This window comes from Ciona robusta, unplaced genomic scaffold (genome assembly GCF_009617815.1).
Source record: "Ciona robusta unplaced genomic scaffold, ASM961781v2 AP042752.1".
Lineage (NCBI taxonomy): Eukaryota > Metazoa > Chordata > Ascidiacea > Phlebobranchia > Cionidae > Ciona > Ciona robusta.
Window position 1 is genome coordinate 52,572 of NW_028323131.1, and position 20,221 is coordinate 72,792.

The window sequence follows — 20,221 nt, forward strand, 5'->3', positions numbered from 1 at the left end:
TACCTGACGCCGATATTTAAAATAAAATTCACAATGTGACAACAGCGATGTCAGCAGTGCATTGAATTTAAAACAAAATCTTCAAGTAACACCAACCACAGTGCACTACTGCCATCTGTAAGACGCAGTTATTTAAAACGATATCCGCAAGTTGACACAAACAGACTTTGTATTCAAACATCGGCGTCCGGTGGGTGGCAGTACTGCACTGCGACAAACTACAGACCAATACTCTAAATTCGAACAATTAAAATTGCCTCAAAAGTCATAAACGACCGCCTAAAATGCATCCTAGACGATCTAATCCATAAGGATCAGAACAGTTTCATAAATGGACGATATATCAATAATAATATTCAGTTCATGTTTAATATGAATGAATGAATGAATGAATGAATGAATGAACTTACTTTATTCTCGCGTGGCCGAAAAATGACATTCGTTATAACACGGGTTTAACACCTCGTGCTAGCCTACGAATTACTATGTATGTTACTTTGTGGGTGATTACTTTTTTGGAATTTTTTATGTTTTTTTTATGTATGGCTGATAATTTGGACAATCCATTAGTGACCACTGGGTTAGAGCAATTGGCGTTAAGTGTCTTGCCCAAGGACACAAACGCCCACAATGGTAGCAGCGACGAGCCTTGAACCCATTACCTCTGGGTTACAGACAGACGCGCTAACCACTATGCCACGGCGCCGGACATCGCTTATTCTATGCTACATACCACAAACTCCGCCGCTAAATTTAAATCAAAAATTAAAGTTTTAACGTTTAAACGTCTTGTCTGGAACGTTTTCAACAGAGGGTCGTAATAAATTTGAACCGAGTGGTCATTCGATTTGTTATGACCTACTGCACTATAAAAATCAAAGCAATAGAAAATCCAAAGTAAGCCATAACAAAGTGTTTCTCTGATTATATTAATGAAAATACAGAGCAAAAGAATTACCAAAGCATATACATTAATAATATGATTAAGTACTGCGACCCGGTGATATGATTAAGTACTGCGACCTAAAACAGATACTTGGTGCTATTATATCAGTAGATATGTATAAGGCCTTTGATACTATAAGCTGGAAATATATAATCGTAGAATATATAATTATAGGGGGTGCCACGGAAATATTCACGAGAGGCAATCTACAGCATTTTAATCTAATTTTCCAAACACTGTGACATTTTGGTTATGCTTGTGGCTCTGTGACTAATCTGAACAAATCAAACTCATTTTACGTAGGAACGAAACAGGATTGTACAATGCGCCCAATGGGGAATGGAGGTCACGCATGCTGGCCTAATGATCAAATATAACGAGTTTGTCGACCAAAACATTATGACTGTTGCTATGTTATCACCAACGAGAAATGGTTGTGTCGATTTTCTGCGCATATTTCCACTGCGCGCATTACACAAATTGATAATTCTACTGCGGCGATTATTTCAGAAAGTGATAATTTCGGACTAACATACGCCCCACGAGTATTACAGTTAACCCCCAACAATTAAAAACAAACAACAAAGATTTTTAATCAACCAGTTTTTAACTCATGGCATCTCCTCCTATATCATGACCTTATAAACGAAAAAAGAGAAATACATGGGATACAACGAAATAAAAAAAAATAAAATTGTCTCATATAAGGAGACAGATTTTTGGAGATATAACCAGCTTATAAAAGCTATATTCTGGACGAATGGGAGAGGGAGGAATTGCCCCAAAATCAAACCGAATATGGAGATATATATACCCCGAAAAACTGCTAAACACGGTGATGAATTGCCATAACACCAAAATATCTGTAGAAGACATTGGTGAATATATCCTTCGGTCAGACAAATAAACAGGGTAAAACGTGGGCCACGTTACTAAATATTGACAATGATTGGAAAAAAGTATACAAAACCAACTATTTTTGTACCGTGAAAACAAAATTCTCGTCCCATCCGCACTATCATAAGCCAACAAAGCACTTAGCTAATTAAGTGGTGTGGTTTCATAAGCCTCCGCTTGCCTGGAACACTTTTCTAGAACACCGTTGAATCTTTTAACCAATGTTCTACTTGACTGATTTAGGTCAAAGGATAAGCTTAAAAAACTTTAAAGATAACTACATTGTTAAACAGCAACCTATGCTCTAAAACACAAACTGTTAAAAGTAATCGAAGACAAACTAAATGCATACGTTAACTGAAGTACAGTACTATTGGCAAAGCAACACAAGGAAACTGAGTAACGTGGGAAATAAAAAAAGCGAAAAACGCAGGACTGTTGATTACAAGACGACGTGCGTGGCATGTAAATTAAAGGTTCCGGTGTCGTAATATATTCGTTCCGATTAATATATAGTACAATGGGGGAAGATGGGACCCTTAAGCACATATTGCCAAATATTTTCAAAATCAAAATAGATGACGGTTTTTGGGTAATACCACAAATTAGTACTATCACTCCTTTATTAATAGACACCAAATTAATAAAATATAATAAAACACAAGAGGAGTTATTTAGCGATCCGCACAACAGGTGAAATTTTTTAAATTTGAAAATTACAGGATAAGATGGGACAGTTTAAAATTATTGTTAATTTTGATTATTATTAAGTGTATTTATAAATAGGAATATACATAAACAACACGAAATAATACTGTACGCTTTGAAAATTAGTTCTAAACATTATTTTTCTTGTCCTACTGCTATAGTTTTTAACATGTTACCTATATAGTAGGATAGGGGCAGTTGGGACACATTTTAACTCTATTTTCTCGTCCAATGTGGTAGTAAACAAGGAACTTTCAAAGAATTATGAAACTACATGTTCAAGACTCCAATTGTTTATTATTTAAAACACGATCAGGATATACTGATATTATGCGCCAAAGGTGTCTCATTTTCCCCCATCCTACTATACATTATTGCATAACAATTGGTATTGTTTGAACGCCAGTGGGTAATGTTCGAACATCAGTGGATAAATATTGTATCCTACAAATGTATATGAACTTGTAATAACAGAAAATTGATAATAACTATTGATAAAGTTTTTATTTTTGCTACTAATTGGGCTTACAGCCGTCTAGAACTAAAATTTACTATATCTATTGTCTACTGATTAAATCATTCATTTATAATTTTTAAATGCACAGGTCAATTACACAACAAATATGTGTTGCTGTTTAACAAATATGTGTTGCTGTTTATATACTTAATTGGGTATACTAAATAGAAAATATACATACACCATATATCTAAGTCCAACATACATAATAATTTTACCACTACAAAAATTCCTACTGTTACTCATCCTAGAAGAATAGAAACATACTTTATCTTCAGGTGGTCAGAAAATGACAGTTGCTAGACACAGGTGTTCTGTTTCATACACCTCGTACCCGCTTACCAGTTACCAAATATAGTAGGGTGGGGGAAGGTGGGACACTTTGTCAGACGAGACTCTTTTTTAATTTTCTTTTTACGGACTCCCATTTAATGATAATCAGGAAAATAAGGTTACAGGATTATTCGACAGTATTATCACGACTTTATAAAAAATGCCCGTCAAAGCTGTAGGGCAAGAAAAAGAATGTTTAGACCTAATTTTCAAAACGTACAGTATTATTTCGCGTTATTTACGGATATTCCTATTTATAAATACATTTATTAATCAAAATTAACAATGATTTTAAACTGTCCCATCTTATCCTGTGTTTTTTCGAATTTGTAAAAATTCACCTGATCGCTAAATAACTCCTCGTGTGTATTACCCAAAAACCGTCATGTATTTTGAAATATTTGGCAATATGTGCTTAAGTGTCCCATCTTCCCCATTGTACTATACGATAGTGTGCAAATATTAATAAAAAGTGTAGATGGTATAAGTCTCTTTTTTCTTTTATCAAAGAAAAATAAATGCTACGGCAGGCGAGGATCGAACCCGGGACATTAGGCTTAAATAGCGTGCGCCTTATCATTGATCCGATTTGTCGAGACTGCGGTTATACTCATAGATATTAGTAAGTAAGAACAAGGCCGCCATCTTGTTTTCCCGGACACGCAAAATCGTGAAGCGTTCCATATTTACAAAACACTTTATCATCGTTGAACTGCACAAGCAACGACAAGGTTAGTGTAGGTTTACAAGTCAACGCATGGGTTAATGACTTGTCCAAAGCTTACCTACACAATTTCCCGCTTTGTTGGTTACTTCTGGTTTGTTTTTGATCGAACTTGGTCGATCTTTGTAGTAAAAGAGTAAATTGATATTATGCCAATTAGTTTAATACGTACTCACTCATTCGATCTTTGATTTCTTGTTAAACTAATGTTTCGTTTCTTATTGTAGTGAGATTAGATTTGTAACATATTTTACCGTCGGATAGTTTAAACGATTTAACTTGTCGTTAAGTTGCGAGCTAATCATTCCATGGCTGTTTAAAATAAGCAGAACCGCACCGACGCAAATAGGCTACATCTGGCAGTCACAACACGATAAGCCTAAATTTATTTATTTCAAACAATTAAATAAACTTGGCATAAAACATTGGACTACGGCTTTAACATGGTCTTAAAGTCTATTTCGTTTTGAAGTTGAAAAGATCTCTTTCCCCTTAAGGCATATGAAGGAGATAATAAATGACAACCAACCAACGATTGGCATAACTACTACCAATAAAAGACACAAGTCTATACAGAATTTTTCAACCAGATCAAGTCCATTTCCATCTAGACAATTGGCACCTTGCATGCACAGGTAAATAACAATTGCCATCGAATATACAGCACAGAATATACAGAGGAACGATCGTATCAGGATACCAATGTTTACATGGGATTCCGTGGTCGGTTCTTGTACTTTGGATTGCTGGGAAGCAAAAGACAGCATATCTGACAACGAATCGTCGTCTTCTGCTTTCCATGGTTTCTTCGGTGGATAGACTCGATGTGTAAGAACGTGTGGACGCTTTCGTTTGGATAAGTTGCTTAAACGACTTCGTATAGATCTTGGTCTGAGATAAAAAGATGATCTGTTACTGAGACAATGCTGTTCCGGTATATCGTCGAACAGTTGGTCAAGATTATCTTTGCTTGATTCAGATGACCTTGAATTGCTGGGATCTGTTGGAGTATTGCTTTGTACGCAGTATTGACTGTTGTCTTGGACTGAAGCATTTTGAGTTGTCACTCTCTTTTCATTTTCCAGCACAAGTGAAGAACCAATAGGAAACTGCAAAGATAAACTAGTTCCTGGTCTATTGTAAGAATATTGATGCGAACTTGAACTGCCCAAGTTAACATTGGAGTTTGAAAAACGACTGAAATGTGGATTTTCACCATTTTTACTACTATGTTTCAACAAACCGTGAGCTGAGGGTGTAGGAAGATAGTTTGCTTTGATGGTAAAGACTCCAGGACGAGATGAAGATTGACTTCTTGACCCTGACTGTTTGTTGAGATTTCTTTGTATGTTTGAACCAGCCGCTGAAGGAGCTTGATAGTGTTGATTTCTACCTACTTGTACATGTTCTTTTGTATTGCTGAGTCTGGATGTTACATTTACCTCTTTGAGTGTGGAAGTTGATGAGCGCGGGGTATTATTAATATCTGCTTGAACAGATTTTGATGCAAGGTGTAAAGGGTAAGATATGACGGTGCTTTCAGATTCCTTTTGTTTAATTTCTCTCTTACTACCCTCGGATTCTAGACCATTATAAAAATCTAAACAAGCTAAAGCTTCTATCGCTTTCTGTCTGCTTCTCGATTCAGCTATCTCTTTATAATAATAATCTGCATTAAAACTGGGTAAGCTTCCACTGACAGTTGACATTCTTTCTAAGTTCTCATCTAAACTACTGTCTTCAGACATCTTAAACATACTTGGAAGAAATGCCTGTAAGATTCGCCCAAGCACAGACCTAACATCTTGCTCTTTCGCTTCCACTTTGCTGTGATGTGGTAATGGTTCGTTTAACAGCTGATGGCTGATTTTAAAATCAGGGACAAATTCAAAGGAATCTTCATCAGAATGTGGAACTTCATGGCTCAAAACCTCCATAGCATTAAGGAGGTCTGTTGAGTTGGATTCTGAAATAGCTTCCATCAGTTCAATGGTACTACCTGTAGTTGATGGTTGGGAAGGTGGGGGTAATATAGGAAGGTCATAGGATTTGCTTATAATCTGCAAAAAATATAATCATGGTTAGACATAGGTAAAAGCGGAAAACGGAACAGGTAAAAGCGGAAAACGGAACATCAGATGAAAATGAAAGAATAATATTGTCAAGTGATGGTTATGAAAATATTGGAACATACTCACCTTGTTACAATATTTAGCAGCATCAGCAGTGATGTTAAAACTTGTTCTTAAAGTGTTTTCAAGGTAATCAACAAGGTCCTCTTCAGTTAAAGGATTATCCACAACACTTATCTGTGGAATTGATTCACTTGGAGGGGGAGCAGGGGAAGTAATCGACGAAGTGTCATCTTTTGAAAGACTTTTGCTCAAAAAAATGTTGCTAATGCATGTTCTTATGGACTTAAAGATGATTTTAAATCCGGTACGAATGAAATGGAGTCCCTGCCAATAACTGAGGTTGTCTTCAACTGCTCGTTGAAATTTACCAGCTGCGAGTCTGCATGTGAGAAGAGACAAGAGAAGAAATATGGCAGAAGTTGTGGTTGGAAGAGCTTGGTGGGAAGTTGGTAGCAAAGCATTCAAAAACTTTTCATGGAGCAGGATGGAATCATCATAAACTGTAGTAAAGTACAGCAGTGGCTTTGAAAATCCAATTATCCAAGCACTGGTCAGTAAACAATGAAAAGAAACGGTGAAAGAAATAATGATCTTCTCTGTGCAGCTAAAGTTGGATGAAAGTGGATGAGATTCACGTGACCATATCCATGAAAATGGATGATGACGAAATATTATTCCAATCACGGTGGTGAGTTTATTAAGGAATGTTCCACTAAAGAGTGGTTTGTTGTGGATTTGAACAAGTGGAAAAGATGTTGGGACACCATGATGAAGTCCTACACCACGCTTGCCAGATATTTTATCCCAAATTCGGTCTGTGATGGTTTTTGAATTTGTAGTCATGTTAACTGCTGTCCATTTTCGACAAGAACAAGTATCTCTTAACATAAGGGATGAGATGCCCCATTTGCAAGGCTTTGGCTTTTGAAGCTTCGATTTTACAGCTTCAATGCTGTTACTTGTAGATTTTACAACTTGCCTTACCAGCTCAGCACTTTTAGTGATGACCAGAGATGTTATGCTGGTCAAAGAATGGTTACTAAGATAGGAAGACACCTTGGTGAATTTGTTGGCATTGGAAACACTGGCAGGTGGTGAAATGTCAATGATGGAAATGTGAGATGAATTATGATCTTCAGTTTCAACAGGTTTGTGAACACAAATAATATCAACACGAGTAGGTGTTCCAATACAAATCGGTAACTGCATAACTACAGTGTCTGTGAATCCAGGTCTGTAACACAATGTGATGTTTATAGAAATAAAGTTTTCCGTAAATAAATAGAAATGTACCTCAAGAAACTGTGAAAAGATTGTCGGATCCAGATAATTGGAGAAGATGTTGTGTTTCCAACCACTTTGATGAGAAGATCAGTGTCACTTTTGTTCCATTCAGTGAGTAAAGTTAACTCATAAACATGAGGTGGATTAGGTTGGTTTGAAGAATATGTTGGTGGTGCCATTGCCAAATATCTCTGTTGCAAATATTGTGATTATTATTTACATATAAGGATACATGTTGTACAAATTAATACCAAATTGAAATAATGATATAAAATAACAGATTCGTGACACATTTTATTTACCACAGTAAGTAAGGCAGTAAGAAAAATCTAACCTTCCACCTATCTTTCTTATCAACACCACCAGCAATGATAAGTGAGATGAGAATTGTTAGAGCTAGAAACACCACCAGTGTAGGTACGGCGTGTGTGTCGGATACATAAGTGGTACGTGGGTTGCAGTCATAGTCAGCAGCATATATTCCAAACCTTGTTATGATTGGTGCATGCATAAGAGCTGTGGCTGTAATGTTCAGCTTGATGTACCTGTTGAACAAAATCATTTCTGTTCAAAGATGCAAAGATAGTGATGTTTAATATAAGAGTCAATGGTATTGTTGCAGAGAACAATAATATGCTTAGAAATGGTTGTCAATATATGTACAACTATGTTACATATTAAAAATATGCCTATATTTAAACAATGCTCAAATAATTAGTAAAACAATATTAAAGTAAATCTACCTTGCTTGGAATGTATCAAAGTTAAAAAAGAATTCTGTCCTAGTTATTCCATCAATAACATGGAATGGTCCTAAAGTTCTCCATGCAACACTGTGTGCTGAAACATGGATGTAGAATGTCTGAAAATAAAATATCTATTTAGATTTTGTTTAATAATTGGCAAAAATAAGTGGGAATAAAATTATGTAGCTTTATCCAGATTCTCAATAATATTACAATACCTTGACATCATTTTCATAGTTACGTGAGGTATGCAATCGGAAACTACCAATAATGTGATCATATTTTAAGTCAATCGTAACTGTCCATCCTGGCCAACTTAAATGATGTTCAGATGGGAGTGGAGCCTGTAATATAATATGTGGTTGTTTATAAGCAGACAAAGCGATTTATTAATATTATTCATCTTTTATGACAATTTATTCACCTCCACTGGCATCCAATAAGCAGTAGTCTCGTGATCAAACATGTTATAAACCTCACATTCAACACCAACATCTGTTAGCAGGGCAGGTATGTGTTTGCTTTTCACATTATCTCTTGGTATTTTTAACCAATGTCCAAGATGATGAACCACTAATGCCTTAAGACAACAAGATATTACGATTTTATCCAAAGTGAACATATTAAATTTAGCAAATGTTTGTAACCTTATTCTGACAATGATCCCATATCTCTGTGTGGTGATCATCGTTTCCAGCATGGTGGTTAGTCTGGTGATCAACGGATCCATGTTTTCCACTGATTTGAAGAGATGCTTGTGGCTCCTTGTCAAACACCTGATTCACAGCACCAGTATCAAGATACTGGTAGTTGTTTACAGAAAGTATCATTTCTTCTGAAAGTTGAAGCCTTCCACTTGCAATAGATTCAACAAAGTTTTTGTCACGTAGCATCTCTGTTTTGGCCGTCACACTGACCAACTGACCGAATCTAACAAGGTCACGCAAAGTAGTTGCAATGACTCTTTCTGTAAACAAAATATCAACTCTTCATGATGTAATGGTATAATGTTGGATCATAAAACTAAATAAGTGAGTGCATTGCTTTGAAACTGCCTTGCATTTAAAATACTGGGATTATCTTATACCTGTGTGTTATAAAATAGATTGAAAACATTAGTTTACCACTGCATTGTAAAGTATGTGGTTGAGGGTTCCACCATCCATTATATTGGCACTCTAATGTTTTCTTATATTCCCTTCTCTCTCCTGCCACCCAGTGACCAACAGCATCTTGTTCAAAAGCCACATAATGCTCAGGGTCACACATGTACTGAACATATGTTCCCATTGGAAAGATGTGAAGATCTGTAGCATTGACTTTACTAGCATGGTGAATGTAGCCAGGATCTCCACAGTCAACAACTGAAATAACTTGTTGTTACAATTAGCATTGTTGCTTCTATAAGATTGGCCTTAAGATAAGTCTAATTACTTACCACATCTAATTACAATATGTTACCAAAATATCTAAATATGTTAAATAGGAGTAACCTTTGCATTGAAAATGAGCAGGTGGTGACCAAGCTTGTTCATAACTGCATTGCAAGGTCAGTTTCACTATCCCTGGTTTAATAAAGTATCCGTGGTGACATTTGTAGGTGATACGAGATAAATATGTTGTGCCGCTTCCCTCTCTTACAGAGTATAACTTCTCACCAGGATCTTGGCATGCTATGTCTGGTTAGAATATTTAAGTCAAGTTATCATCAGTTGAATAAACATGACATAGGATTCTGTAATAATATTGTGCAGCTAAAATATGAACATATTGTGATAAACAAGAAATAGGCTGCACTTCACCTATGCAGTTAAACTTGTCAATATTTTTGCTCCAGTTTCCATATTCAGTGCACACCAAGTCAATTGACAATGTGTGCATGTCTTGTAGATAGTAACCATGTGCACAAGACACAGATGCTACATCACTGTTTCGGAAATGACGTGATCCATCTTCATTCCATCTACCCCCATCCACATACATGCGTGGTGGTGGTATGGGAACTGGACATTGAACCACTGTAGAAAAACTTGATTTGACCATTGTGAAAAAATTTCTTATACATTGTAAGAGTGTTGTATGTTTTAACAATGTTGTACAATAGATCATTTGTAACTCACATGTGCATAGAATTTCATGCGGCTTTGGAACCCAGCCATGCGTGAGATCACATGACGCATTTATCTTGGTTTGTATTAGTTGGTTACCATGCCAACCATCTTCACCATGGTCAATAGAAAACCCTGTTCATTCAAAAAGTTGAACTAACTTTACAAATCTTAGAAATACATGTGTTAAGTTTAAGCAGGGTGAGATAGGAAAAAAATAAACAAGTTATCTTAGGTAAAACCAGACTTCATACAGAATATGCATCATGCTACATTATCATTGTGTCCTACAAAAAACATATATCTTGGTTTAATGATTTTATCATGAGTATAAAGTTGACCCCAGGCGCGCCGATTTTCTAAATATCTGGGGTATGCGGAGCGCACCTGTGCGTTGACTATGACGTCATATACATCATTATACACGTGCGCATATGGATGTACATGACAGAATTTTCGAATACATTAAATTAATTACGGGATTTTGTATTCTGTTTAATGACGTCATCACACGTCATCTTATAAACTCTAATAACAATCTTTGAAACTTACTAATTTTGAAAAAAAATATTTTTGTACTTGTGGGACTTCCGAAAGTAAACGTTTCGCAACGTCTTTTCATAGCCTGCTATACGTTTCGTGACGTAAAAACTACCCAATAGTACAATTTTTGATCATTTTACAGCTCATGATCCAACAAGGCTACTATGAAAGAGTCAATAAACTTACTTATGTGTTTTTTTCCTGAAAACATAAAAAGATTCGGGATTCTAGATTCAAAATAAAGTATTCTAGGATATACTAGAACACCTAATTATTCTGTAATGTGCATCCCTACCAACCCTACGGTGCGCATTAGTATTATTTTGGAAGGAATTCGCCACACAAACTTTGCACTACCTTTCTTATAGCTGCGTGTAAAATGGATATAATTTGCCCATTAAACGTGGCAACAGGCAGTAATATAAAACCTAAATATGTTCCAGCTGCTTTATATTCACGATGTTTTCCTCAATCAAGAAGCATGTTAATTCTGAAATAGTAAGGATGTACTCGTGGATTCATCGCGTCACAATAGGGATTGTATGGCCTGGTAATTGATTATGACACAATAGCAATTCACGCGTTGATAATTTGCGTCATAATAACAATTGTCCCCTTGATTATTTTGCCTGCAGTTGCTTGAAAACAGGTTAAATATTTGCCTTTTCAGGCATGTGATCAAGTAAAGTATTAATGCGTTTGCAATAAATACTTCTTACGCGCGTAAATGCAACGTTTTGCGCACCTGCTTTAGTGATTAGAATGTGACCGCTAGACGGCCTTAGCGTTAGAAAATGGGTATGCCGCATACCCTATAAATATTCTGATAAATATTCGGCACCCATGGTTGACCCATTATATAAAAAAAAATACATTACCTTTATCACATTGATATTGAACATTTGATCCCAGTTTGTAGGAAACTGATATAATCACGGCATTCTTTACACTACCAGGTTCATCACACTCATATACTGTAAACATTAAGCAATATAATTATACCATCATAAATAGACTTAACAGATCTAAAACACATTACATTATACATTGAGTTAAGGTTTAGCTTACATTTGCATTGAATAAAATCAGGTTGAGGAGTCCACTGTGCATTTGCATTACATGTTGAAACAACAGTGTCATGTCTGCTGTGTTGATTAATAAAATATCCTGATTTGCATTTGTAAGTGCTGGTTGAACCATATGTGGTGTCAGTGGTGATAAGGATGGTGTTTGATATTTGTGGTGCTGTTGTACAACGCTTCTCTAGAAAAACAAGGAAAACTTTAAATGGGGAAGTTTCTACAAGTTAATTATAGAGGGGGTAAGTATATTACTTTGACATGCAAGTTTGGTTACATCAATACTCCAAGTTCCATTGTTGGAGCATTTGATGCCAATGAAGTTTCTGCCGGCATATATAGATGTCCCTGCTGCTACATGACCATGATGACAAGCATAGTTGACATAAAAACCTGCTTCATACACCTTGCCATATTTTGTTGCATGTGGAATAGAGGTAGGTGGGGTTGGGCATACAACCACTGTAGAGTAAAAGGTTGGTCATTTACAATTATCACACAGTGAGAATCTTTAATTGTGTTTAATAATAACAAAAGTGCATGCACAAACGTGGTTGGAAAAATGATAGATTACCTTTGCATGCATAGAGTGTTGTATCAGGAAACCATTGGCCAGGTAACTTGCACTGCACGTTAAGGTCATAGCTTTTCACTTCAGGTTCTTGCTCAGTCAGTAATCTTAGATAATAACCAACCACACACGTGTATACAGCATTGCTATCTATGGCAGTTGACTTATCCCATGATAAAACTGAATTCTTTATATGAGGAGGAGCAGGGCATTTGATTTCTGAAAGTAAATCAAAAATAGTTGCCTTTGTTTTCTTTTCTTAGTTTATCACTTCACCACTGACTTATTAAACAAATTGTAGATTAGCATTACCTTCACAAAGTAGATCATGTGGCAGTGCTGACCACTCACCACCCATACCACATGTAGACGTGTGTTGTTCATTAGCAACTGATTGTTTATTAAACCTCCAACCAGTTGAACATTCATATACAACCCATTCATCAATCTCATAGTAATGTTTTGATCGTGCATGGGAAAATTTGGCAAAAGGAAGATGTGGGGGGGTGTGGCAGGTCACCTCTGTTGAAATTTACATAACCATTATAAATAAGTTACAATTTAAAATTAAATAAGAAAACTTACTTTCACATTGCTCCAAAGATTGTACCTTTCCTGACAACCAGTTGCCATAGTTACCACAAGTGATAACTTGCACAGTTACATCTCGATGAAACCAATAACCTGAAGATTGTTCTAATTACCTTATGTTCATGTAATGTGCTAGCACTAAGATTGTTTGACATACCAGAGTTACAAGTGTAAGTGATGGTTGATTCTCTTTCATACCATGTGGATAATGTGGATGGTGATCTTGTTGAATGAGGTATGCGACCAGGATCAGGACATGGGATAGCTGATTATTTATGAGGAGGATTACAATTCAAAGTTGCTAAAGACAGAAGGTATCTCATCAATGACAAAACTTACGTATGCATTCATGTACTTTCTCTATATTTCTCCACAATGCATTATTTGTGCATCTAATATCAATGTAGGTTGTCCAACCGTTGCTGTTCTTATCAGTGGTGTTTACGTAGTAACCATCATCACATACGTATTTTATCCATGATCCATATGCAGTATTAGAACCAACATACGTACCATGCTTGTAATATTGCGCAAACCCACATTTGATAGCTGAAGATAAAAGAGTTTAATGTGGATACTGGGTTAAATACAGTAACAGAATATATAGAAGGAGAAATATAATTAAACAACGGCAGCACCCTAAGTTATGAGATAAGAAGAATAAAAAATATTGCAGAAACTCACGGAGGCAACGAAGTGATTTAATTTCAGGATACCACAATCCACTCTCAGTGCATTGCACATGTATTCGACTGACACCCCTCTTTATATAGGAGCCTATTTTGCATGAAAAGTAAGCAAATTCACCAAGTTCTATTATATCTGGTAGTGATGAACCATCCCATGTGGTGAGTAGGGGTTCATCAGGATTTGGACAACCAGATGCTGTGTATATCGGAAAGTATTACATTACATACTTATGTAGTAGTATGCAAATATTTAAATCAAACATTTATAAAACTTTCTGTAAAAACTTACTGAAATTACATGAGAGTAAATTAAATATTTACCCAAGCAAGATATATTAGTGGGTGATGGGTACCACTTCCCATCTGCATTGCATTGAATTGCAACACTCTTCATGAAGGTTTCAAACATATCCTGTCAAATGTATCCAACTATATTATATTATTACAGAAGATTAGTAGTTATAATCTACCAAATAAATACAAAATTTAACAAAGTAAAACACAATCTAATATACATATCAACACCATACATGTTCATGTCTTGGCATCCATACACGGGTGGGCTTGTCACATTTCATATGAACAACATCACCATAATCATATGATGCACCTTCATATGTTGATTGTGGTTGTGGTTCAGGTTCACCACATCCAATCTCTGCGTACAAACCTCATCTTACAACAATAATAAATGTTAAACAACAAACTTTAACTCATATAAGTTAAGACTTACCCACTTTAGCATTAACCTGAATTACTTAGGGAATAAATAAGCGTTGCAAATCATATTAAAAAAGGTAATAACTTACTTAAACATTGTATTCCAGTTGGATGAGGCAGCCAGGCACCACTGAATTGACATTGTATTGAAACAGAGTAGTTGTGTGGGGAGAACCAGTATCCATTGAGACAAGTAATGTTCACAATACTCTCATATGCAAAACTTGTAGCAAGGATGTTAGAGTTTGGTATGATGGCTGGTTTGTCACATAGGAATAAGGATTTGTCTAAAATATATTGAATATAAAAACAGAAATAATGTATAAGTATGCATGAGATAGTGATGTAGTTCAAAACTCACGAATGCATTTAATCAACTTAGGATTGGGATGCCATATTGCAACATCCGTGCACGTGATGGTGATGTTATTTTGTGATCGTGATATGAAGTAGTCGTGATTGCAATCATATATTACAGTAGCATCAAGTGAGTAGTTGGTACCAATGGTGTTGGAATACCACACAGGGGGTGGGGTGGGACAGACAACGGCTGAAAATAAAGTTGTTTGCAATAAAACTTAAGCCCTAATTTATGTTTCTTTTAATTACCATAATTAAAAAAGCAAAACACCTACGTTTGCATGTGAATTTGTCATTCGGTAAATCCCATGATCCATTCCCCATGCATCGCAACGTAGCATGAGCAACTCCATGAGATATCACATAACCGTGGTTACAATGAACTGTGATAAGGTTGAGGTAAGTGAGTTCCTCCCCAATATAAGTGGCGTGGTTTGTTACACTTGATGGATGGGGACACTCAACATCTGTGGTGGGTGAACAATTTACATTTATAATTAAAACCTTTGATACAACAACAAAAAGAAACAGAAATATAGTTGGTACCTATACATGATGTGTAAGTTGCATTCCAAGATGAATCCACAAGACATGTTATAGTTTTATCATACACATCACGACTGAACCATTTCCCCTTCACACACTCATATTGTATGATGCTGTTGTAAGTGAAGTTCACACCAATCATTGTAGCATATTGCACATGGTTGGGCTCTCCACAGTCAATTACTGTAGCAAAAAGAATTCACATCGTTATATAAATAGATATATATATGTTTGTTGCTGTTGATCCTGGTACAGTCAAAATAAGTTAAACCACAAACTTACAATTACATTCTACCACATTAGGGTTGACGCTCCATAATCCAATCTCCATGCAAGTCATGCTCCATTCTGTTTTAGGAGGTTTCCGCGATGATCCATAACCATGGTGACAAGTGTATGTAGCAACAGATTTGTACGAGGTGTGGTTAGCATCTGATGTGGTATGAGGAAGCTCGGGTGGCTTGGGACATTCAACCACTGTGTGGAAATAAATATGTTGCAATAAACACAAAAGTATGTTTACGGAAGAAATTTATGACACTGTGATTTAATTTACATGGAACAAAGAATACATGAACTGTTATACAAACCTGAACATTTAACATAGAGAGGGTTGGGATAAAATAATTGAGTTTCTGAACAAGTGAAGTTAATGCTTTTCATTCCCCTATCAAGGTAGACCCAGTAACCATGAACACATTCAAGTTTAACTTGATCGCCATAATAGAACGTTCCATTACTTGAGTGTAAGATGTTACCATGATCATAATGTTTAACTGTGAAGTTGCATTCAATTTCTGTAAGTAAATAATGTTAAAATAAAGTTTGCTTTGTAACCAACTTTTTATTGCTCTTGTCATTATATAGCGAATACATGCAGCAATACCTAACAAATGATGTATTTCCATATAATCGACCTACTTTTACATTCAATGTGATTTAGATCAGGTTCCCACACTCCATCACTTCCACATGTTGTTAAGAATTCAATTTTAGTTGTTTTATTCACCACATATTCATAACCTTCATTACACCTGTAAACCATCTTCTCGTTGTATTTAAGTGATGCTGGTTCTCTGTATCTGTGAGCACCAACTAAATCTCCAGGATCATCACATAAGGTTTCTGTCAAGTAGTTTGAGAATTAACAAAAGTAAAGTTAGTCAAGTAGTTTGCGAATTAACAAAGGTAAGGTTAAATTAAAGTAATAATGTTGACCCATTATCTTGACATAATATAAACCTATGCAAGCAACATCAGGTCTCATCCAGATCCCCTTCTTCATATCACATGTGATGATTTCCTGTCTTAGTTTTGTCCCCTTATTAATCCAGAATCCAGTATCACAGGTAATTGTTTTCTGAGCCCCAGCATCCACACTACTTCCAGATATTGTACCATTTAATAAGTAATAAGCTGGTGGACAAGATATTCCTGAAATAAATGATTTGTTTTGTTGCATCCTTTGGTTGATAGGAACCAAGCTCCATACCTTAATGTTCATAAGAATAACCAAAGTAGTACAAGTATATTGCAATCGCACAAGAAGAAAAACATCATACACTTACTCGCACATGTGATAGATCTTGGATCAGGTTGATAGGAACCAATACTTTTACAAACAACTGAAGACTTGTAAACATTTGGTTGGATCCAGTGTCCATTGAAGCATTGGTAAGTTACTACATTCTCTGTAACAAAATAGGAACTCACAGATTTGATATATTATAGCAATAGTTTTAATTTGACCAAGTATGACTATCAACAATGATTGTGTCCTAACAACTTGTAATGCATATAAATAACCAAGTATGCTTACCACCAGTGACTCCAACTTTTTGACTATGTTGCGCAAATGGAACATATGGTGGATAACTACAGTATGTTTCTGTTAAAATATTTGTTGAAAATAGATTAATAAGTGTCGTGTAATATTTCACTGAATGGAAAGATATTGCTCCAATTAATATGAACATCTATATAGGATTCTTACTAGTGCAACTGATGGAACTTGGGTGAGGGGTATATTCACCAAGGTCATTACAAGTCACACCAGCTGATATTACACCAGGACGGATCCAAAAACCAGGAAGACATTTATATCTGTATGGAAATTAATAAGAAAGATTGAAAGATATTCTAAACACAGCTATCTTACTTGATAACCCCTTCAAAATCAATCTCTTCACTTGGTAAATAATATTTTGCTGATGATATGGGACCTGGATCACGACACTTAACCCCTGTGTAACATAACATATATGATATAATGCTGATACCGGATATACAGCCAAAGACGAATGTAACATGTTTATTGGGATATGGAACTCACGATCACAAGTGAGATGAGAAGGGTCAGGCTCCCACTTTGCTTTTATCCCACAAGTAACCCATGATCTCTGCCTGCCTCTTGAAAACCAAAACCCTGGAAGTAAAATGAAATTAATAAATTATAGTCAAGTGTTTCTTAATGTCATTTTATTCTGTTAATTATATATGAGCCATTATGTATTGAACTGTGCTTACCTGGTGCACATGAGTAGGTGATTTGTGAGCCATAAGTCCATATTAGACCTTCTATAGTTGCATATTGAACAGGGTAAGGAACTGGACATAAGAGTTCTACAAAATAAAATAATATTTTCTGGTTGCAAGCAAGTCAGTAGTCACAATGTGTTGCGAGTCCAATTTAGATCAATAAAACTAAGTTATTTAAGCCAGGTGTGTATGTGCTTATCAATCTATACAAAGTTAATGATGATATGACATTAATAACAATATAAATGTTAGTTTACTTACTTGTGCAACGAACTACATCTAGTTTTGGAAACCAGTTTCCAGTTTCATCACAAGTTAGTGTGGCTGATACAAATCCTGGTTTCAACCAATAGCCTGCTTTGCATGTGTAAGTTGCATTCACCCCATATATACCAATCGGACCATCTGAAAATAAAAACGCAAGTTGCACTAAGTTACAAACAATAACACAAACATAATAAACATACGTAGTTCTCTGGTAGCACCACTGATATCAGCCAGCGGTGGACAGTGTTGTATCACACACTTAATCACTTTAGCTGGTAGACTCCACGTACCAAACTCTGTGCATCTTGTTTCAAGCATGGGGAAACCATCTGTCAAATATTATGATTGTCACAACACATACAAAGTTTGTTCAATGTTTAAACGTGATAATAATAAAAGAAACTTATTTTGGGCAACAGCCAACATACTTCTTTGTGTGCAGACATTCTGATTAAGACCATTATCACTGATAAACCATGCTGATAATGCATCAACCTTGCTTGATATCCCAACATTGTTTGTTCCTTCTATTGGTCTATAAATAAATTAAATACAGTTGAGTGAATCAATTCTACATCATCTAAAGTATATGAGTCTGATATTTCTTGAACATTACTACCATAAATCCAATGAAGAATGAAATATAGGTTTACGAAATTGTATGATTATTTATATTATCACATAATAGATTGTTCTACTGTTGCCTCCATGTAAAAGTTACCTAAGAAATGAGTTTGTTCCTTTGATTGCTACTAGGAGAGGGTGCTCCAGAATCACAGGACAGTCCCAGTGTTGGCTAAGCAATATAGTGATGTTAGTTAGTAAAAGTAGATCTATGGTTTGTATTACAAACTTACTTGGCGTCAGCTGAGTTACATGGAGAGGTTGTGACTGTGGACCTGATCTAGCCAAGCAGTTCTAAAATAATAAAATAATATGAACTGTAGGAGTCGGATTTATTCTTTGTTATAATATGTCAGTTTATGTAAGTTAACACAGACGATTAGATACACTTTGCAGCTGGTATTTGACTGCCAGGATTTAACTTCAGGTGTATAAAAACTAGATTTACCTCTGATGTCACTGATTTGAGTTGAAAATGGTGTTCCCAGATCCACAATTGTTTAACATCTTCATGTACACAAGGAGCAACCATACTAACAGAAGTAGAATCATCAGCAGAGAGGCAAGCTGTTTGGTGGGGATTGTGAATTTGAAATCCATTTCGTATCACATACCCTGGATAGTTCAAAATAATTAAAAAAGTATTTTTTAATGAATGGCAAATTTTCTATAGACTTTATTTGGTTTCTTACCGATTTCATTGCAATGATATCGTTGTGTTTGAGCAAAGAGATAAACATCTAAGAGAGGGGTGCTTGCTGTTGTGTATTTGTACTTTACTTGGGGTGTAGGACATGTTACATCTGTCAATTCAAGTAATAATTAAAAATAACAAATCAACAAACAAATGTAACTGTTTGTTTTTTAATTGTTTAAAATACTGACTCATAATGCCAGATGCGTGTTTTTGATTTTACGTGTTTTATTGTGTGGCCAAATTCAAACAATTGTTTTAAATCAAAATATGAATAAGATTGTTTATAGCGAGCAAAGCAATTTGTCAGATGATGAGTAAAATTTAAAATATTGTGTGAACTTACTTTTGCACCAAGCGTGTTTAGATGAAGGTACCCAGTCTCCATATTGATTACACACAATACGTAGATCATGTGGTACAACAGATAAACCAAGTTCACAGTTTAATGTCAAGTTAGCAAGCCATCTATAAATAATGATGGTTGTACATAAAATATAATATTTCTGATTATGATTTCGAAGCGACATAAACAATTATGAATATAAAGTGATATATAACATGTATAGATATATAAAGTTTACCTGTGACTAGTGACCAA

General features: G+C 35.5%; 1 protein-coding gene across 1 annotated transcript; it reads right to left on the bottom strand.

Moving 5' to 3' along the window:
* Positions 1-3,626: 3,626 nt before the first annotated feature.
* On the bottom strand, positions 3,627-20,088 carry LOC149722966 (uncharacterized; the record flags this gene model as incomplete). Its single annotated transcript, XM_089893668.1, has 44 exons — positions 3,627-6,185; positions 6,324-7,494; positions 7,554-7,735; positions 7,879-8,089; positions 8,288-8,406; positions 8,509-8,634; positions 8,715-8,870; positions 8,938-9,257; positions 9,415-9,654; positions 9,784-9,969; positions 10,093-10,308; positions 10,411-10,533; positions 11,820-11,915; positions 12,010-12,204; positions 12,276-12,482; positions 12,595-12,810; positions 12,904-13,113; positions 13,177-13,275; positions 13,340-13,447; positions 13,522-13,731; positions 13,867-14,067; positions 14,193-14,283; positions 14,402-14,529; positions 14,681-14,878; positions 14,953-15,141; positions 15,227-15,418; positions 15,498-15,680; positions 15,780-15,974; positions 16,088-16,294; positions 16,419-16,622; positions 16,740-16,931; positions 17,066-17,188; positions 17,317-17,385; positions 17,491-17,600; positions 17,656-17,740; positions 17,830-17,922; positions 18,024-18,119; positions 18,297-18,440; positions 18,503-18,631; positions 18,731-18,837; positions 19,024-19,220; positions 19,375-19,541; positions 19,619-19,729; positions 19,967-20,088. Coding segments are annotated over 44 exons (9,535 nt in total), but the record flags the coding sequence as incomplete, so codon positions are not given.
* Between the last annotated feature and the right edge of the window lie 133 nt (positions 20,089-20,221).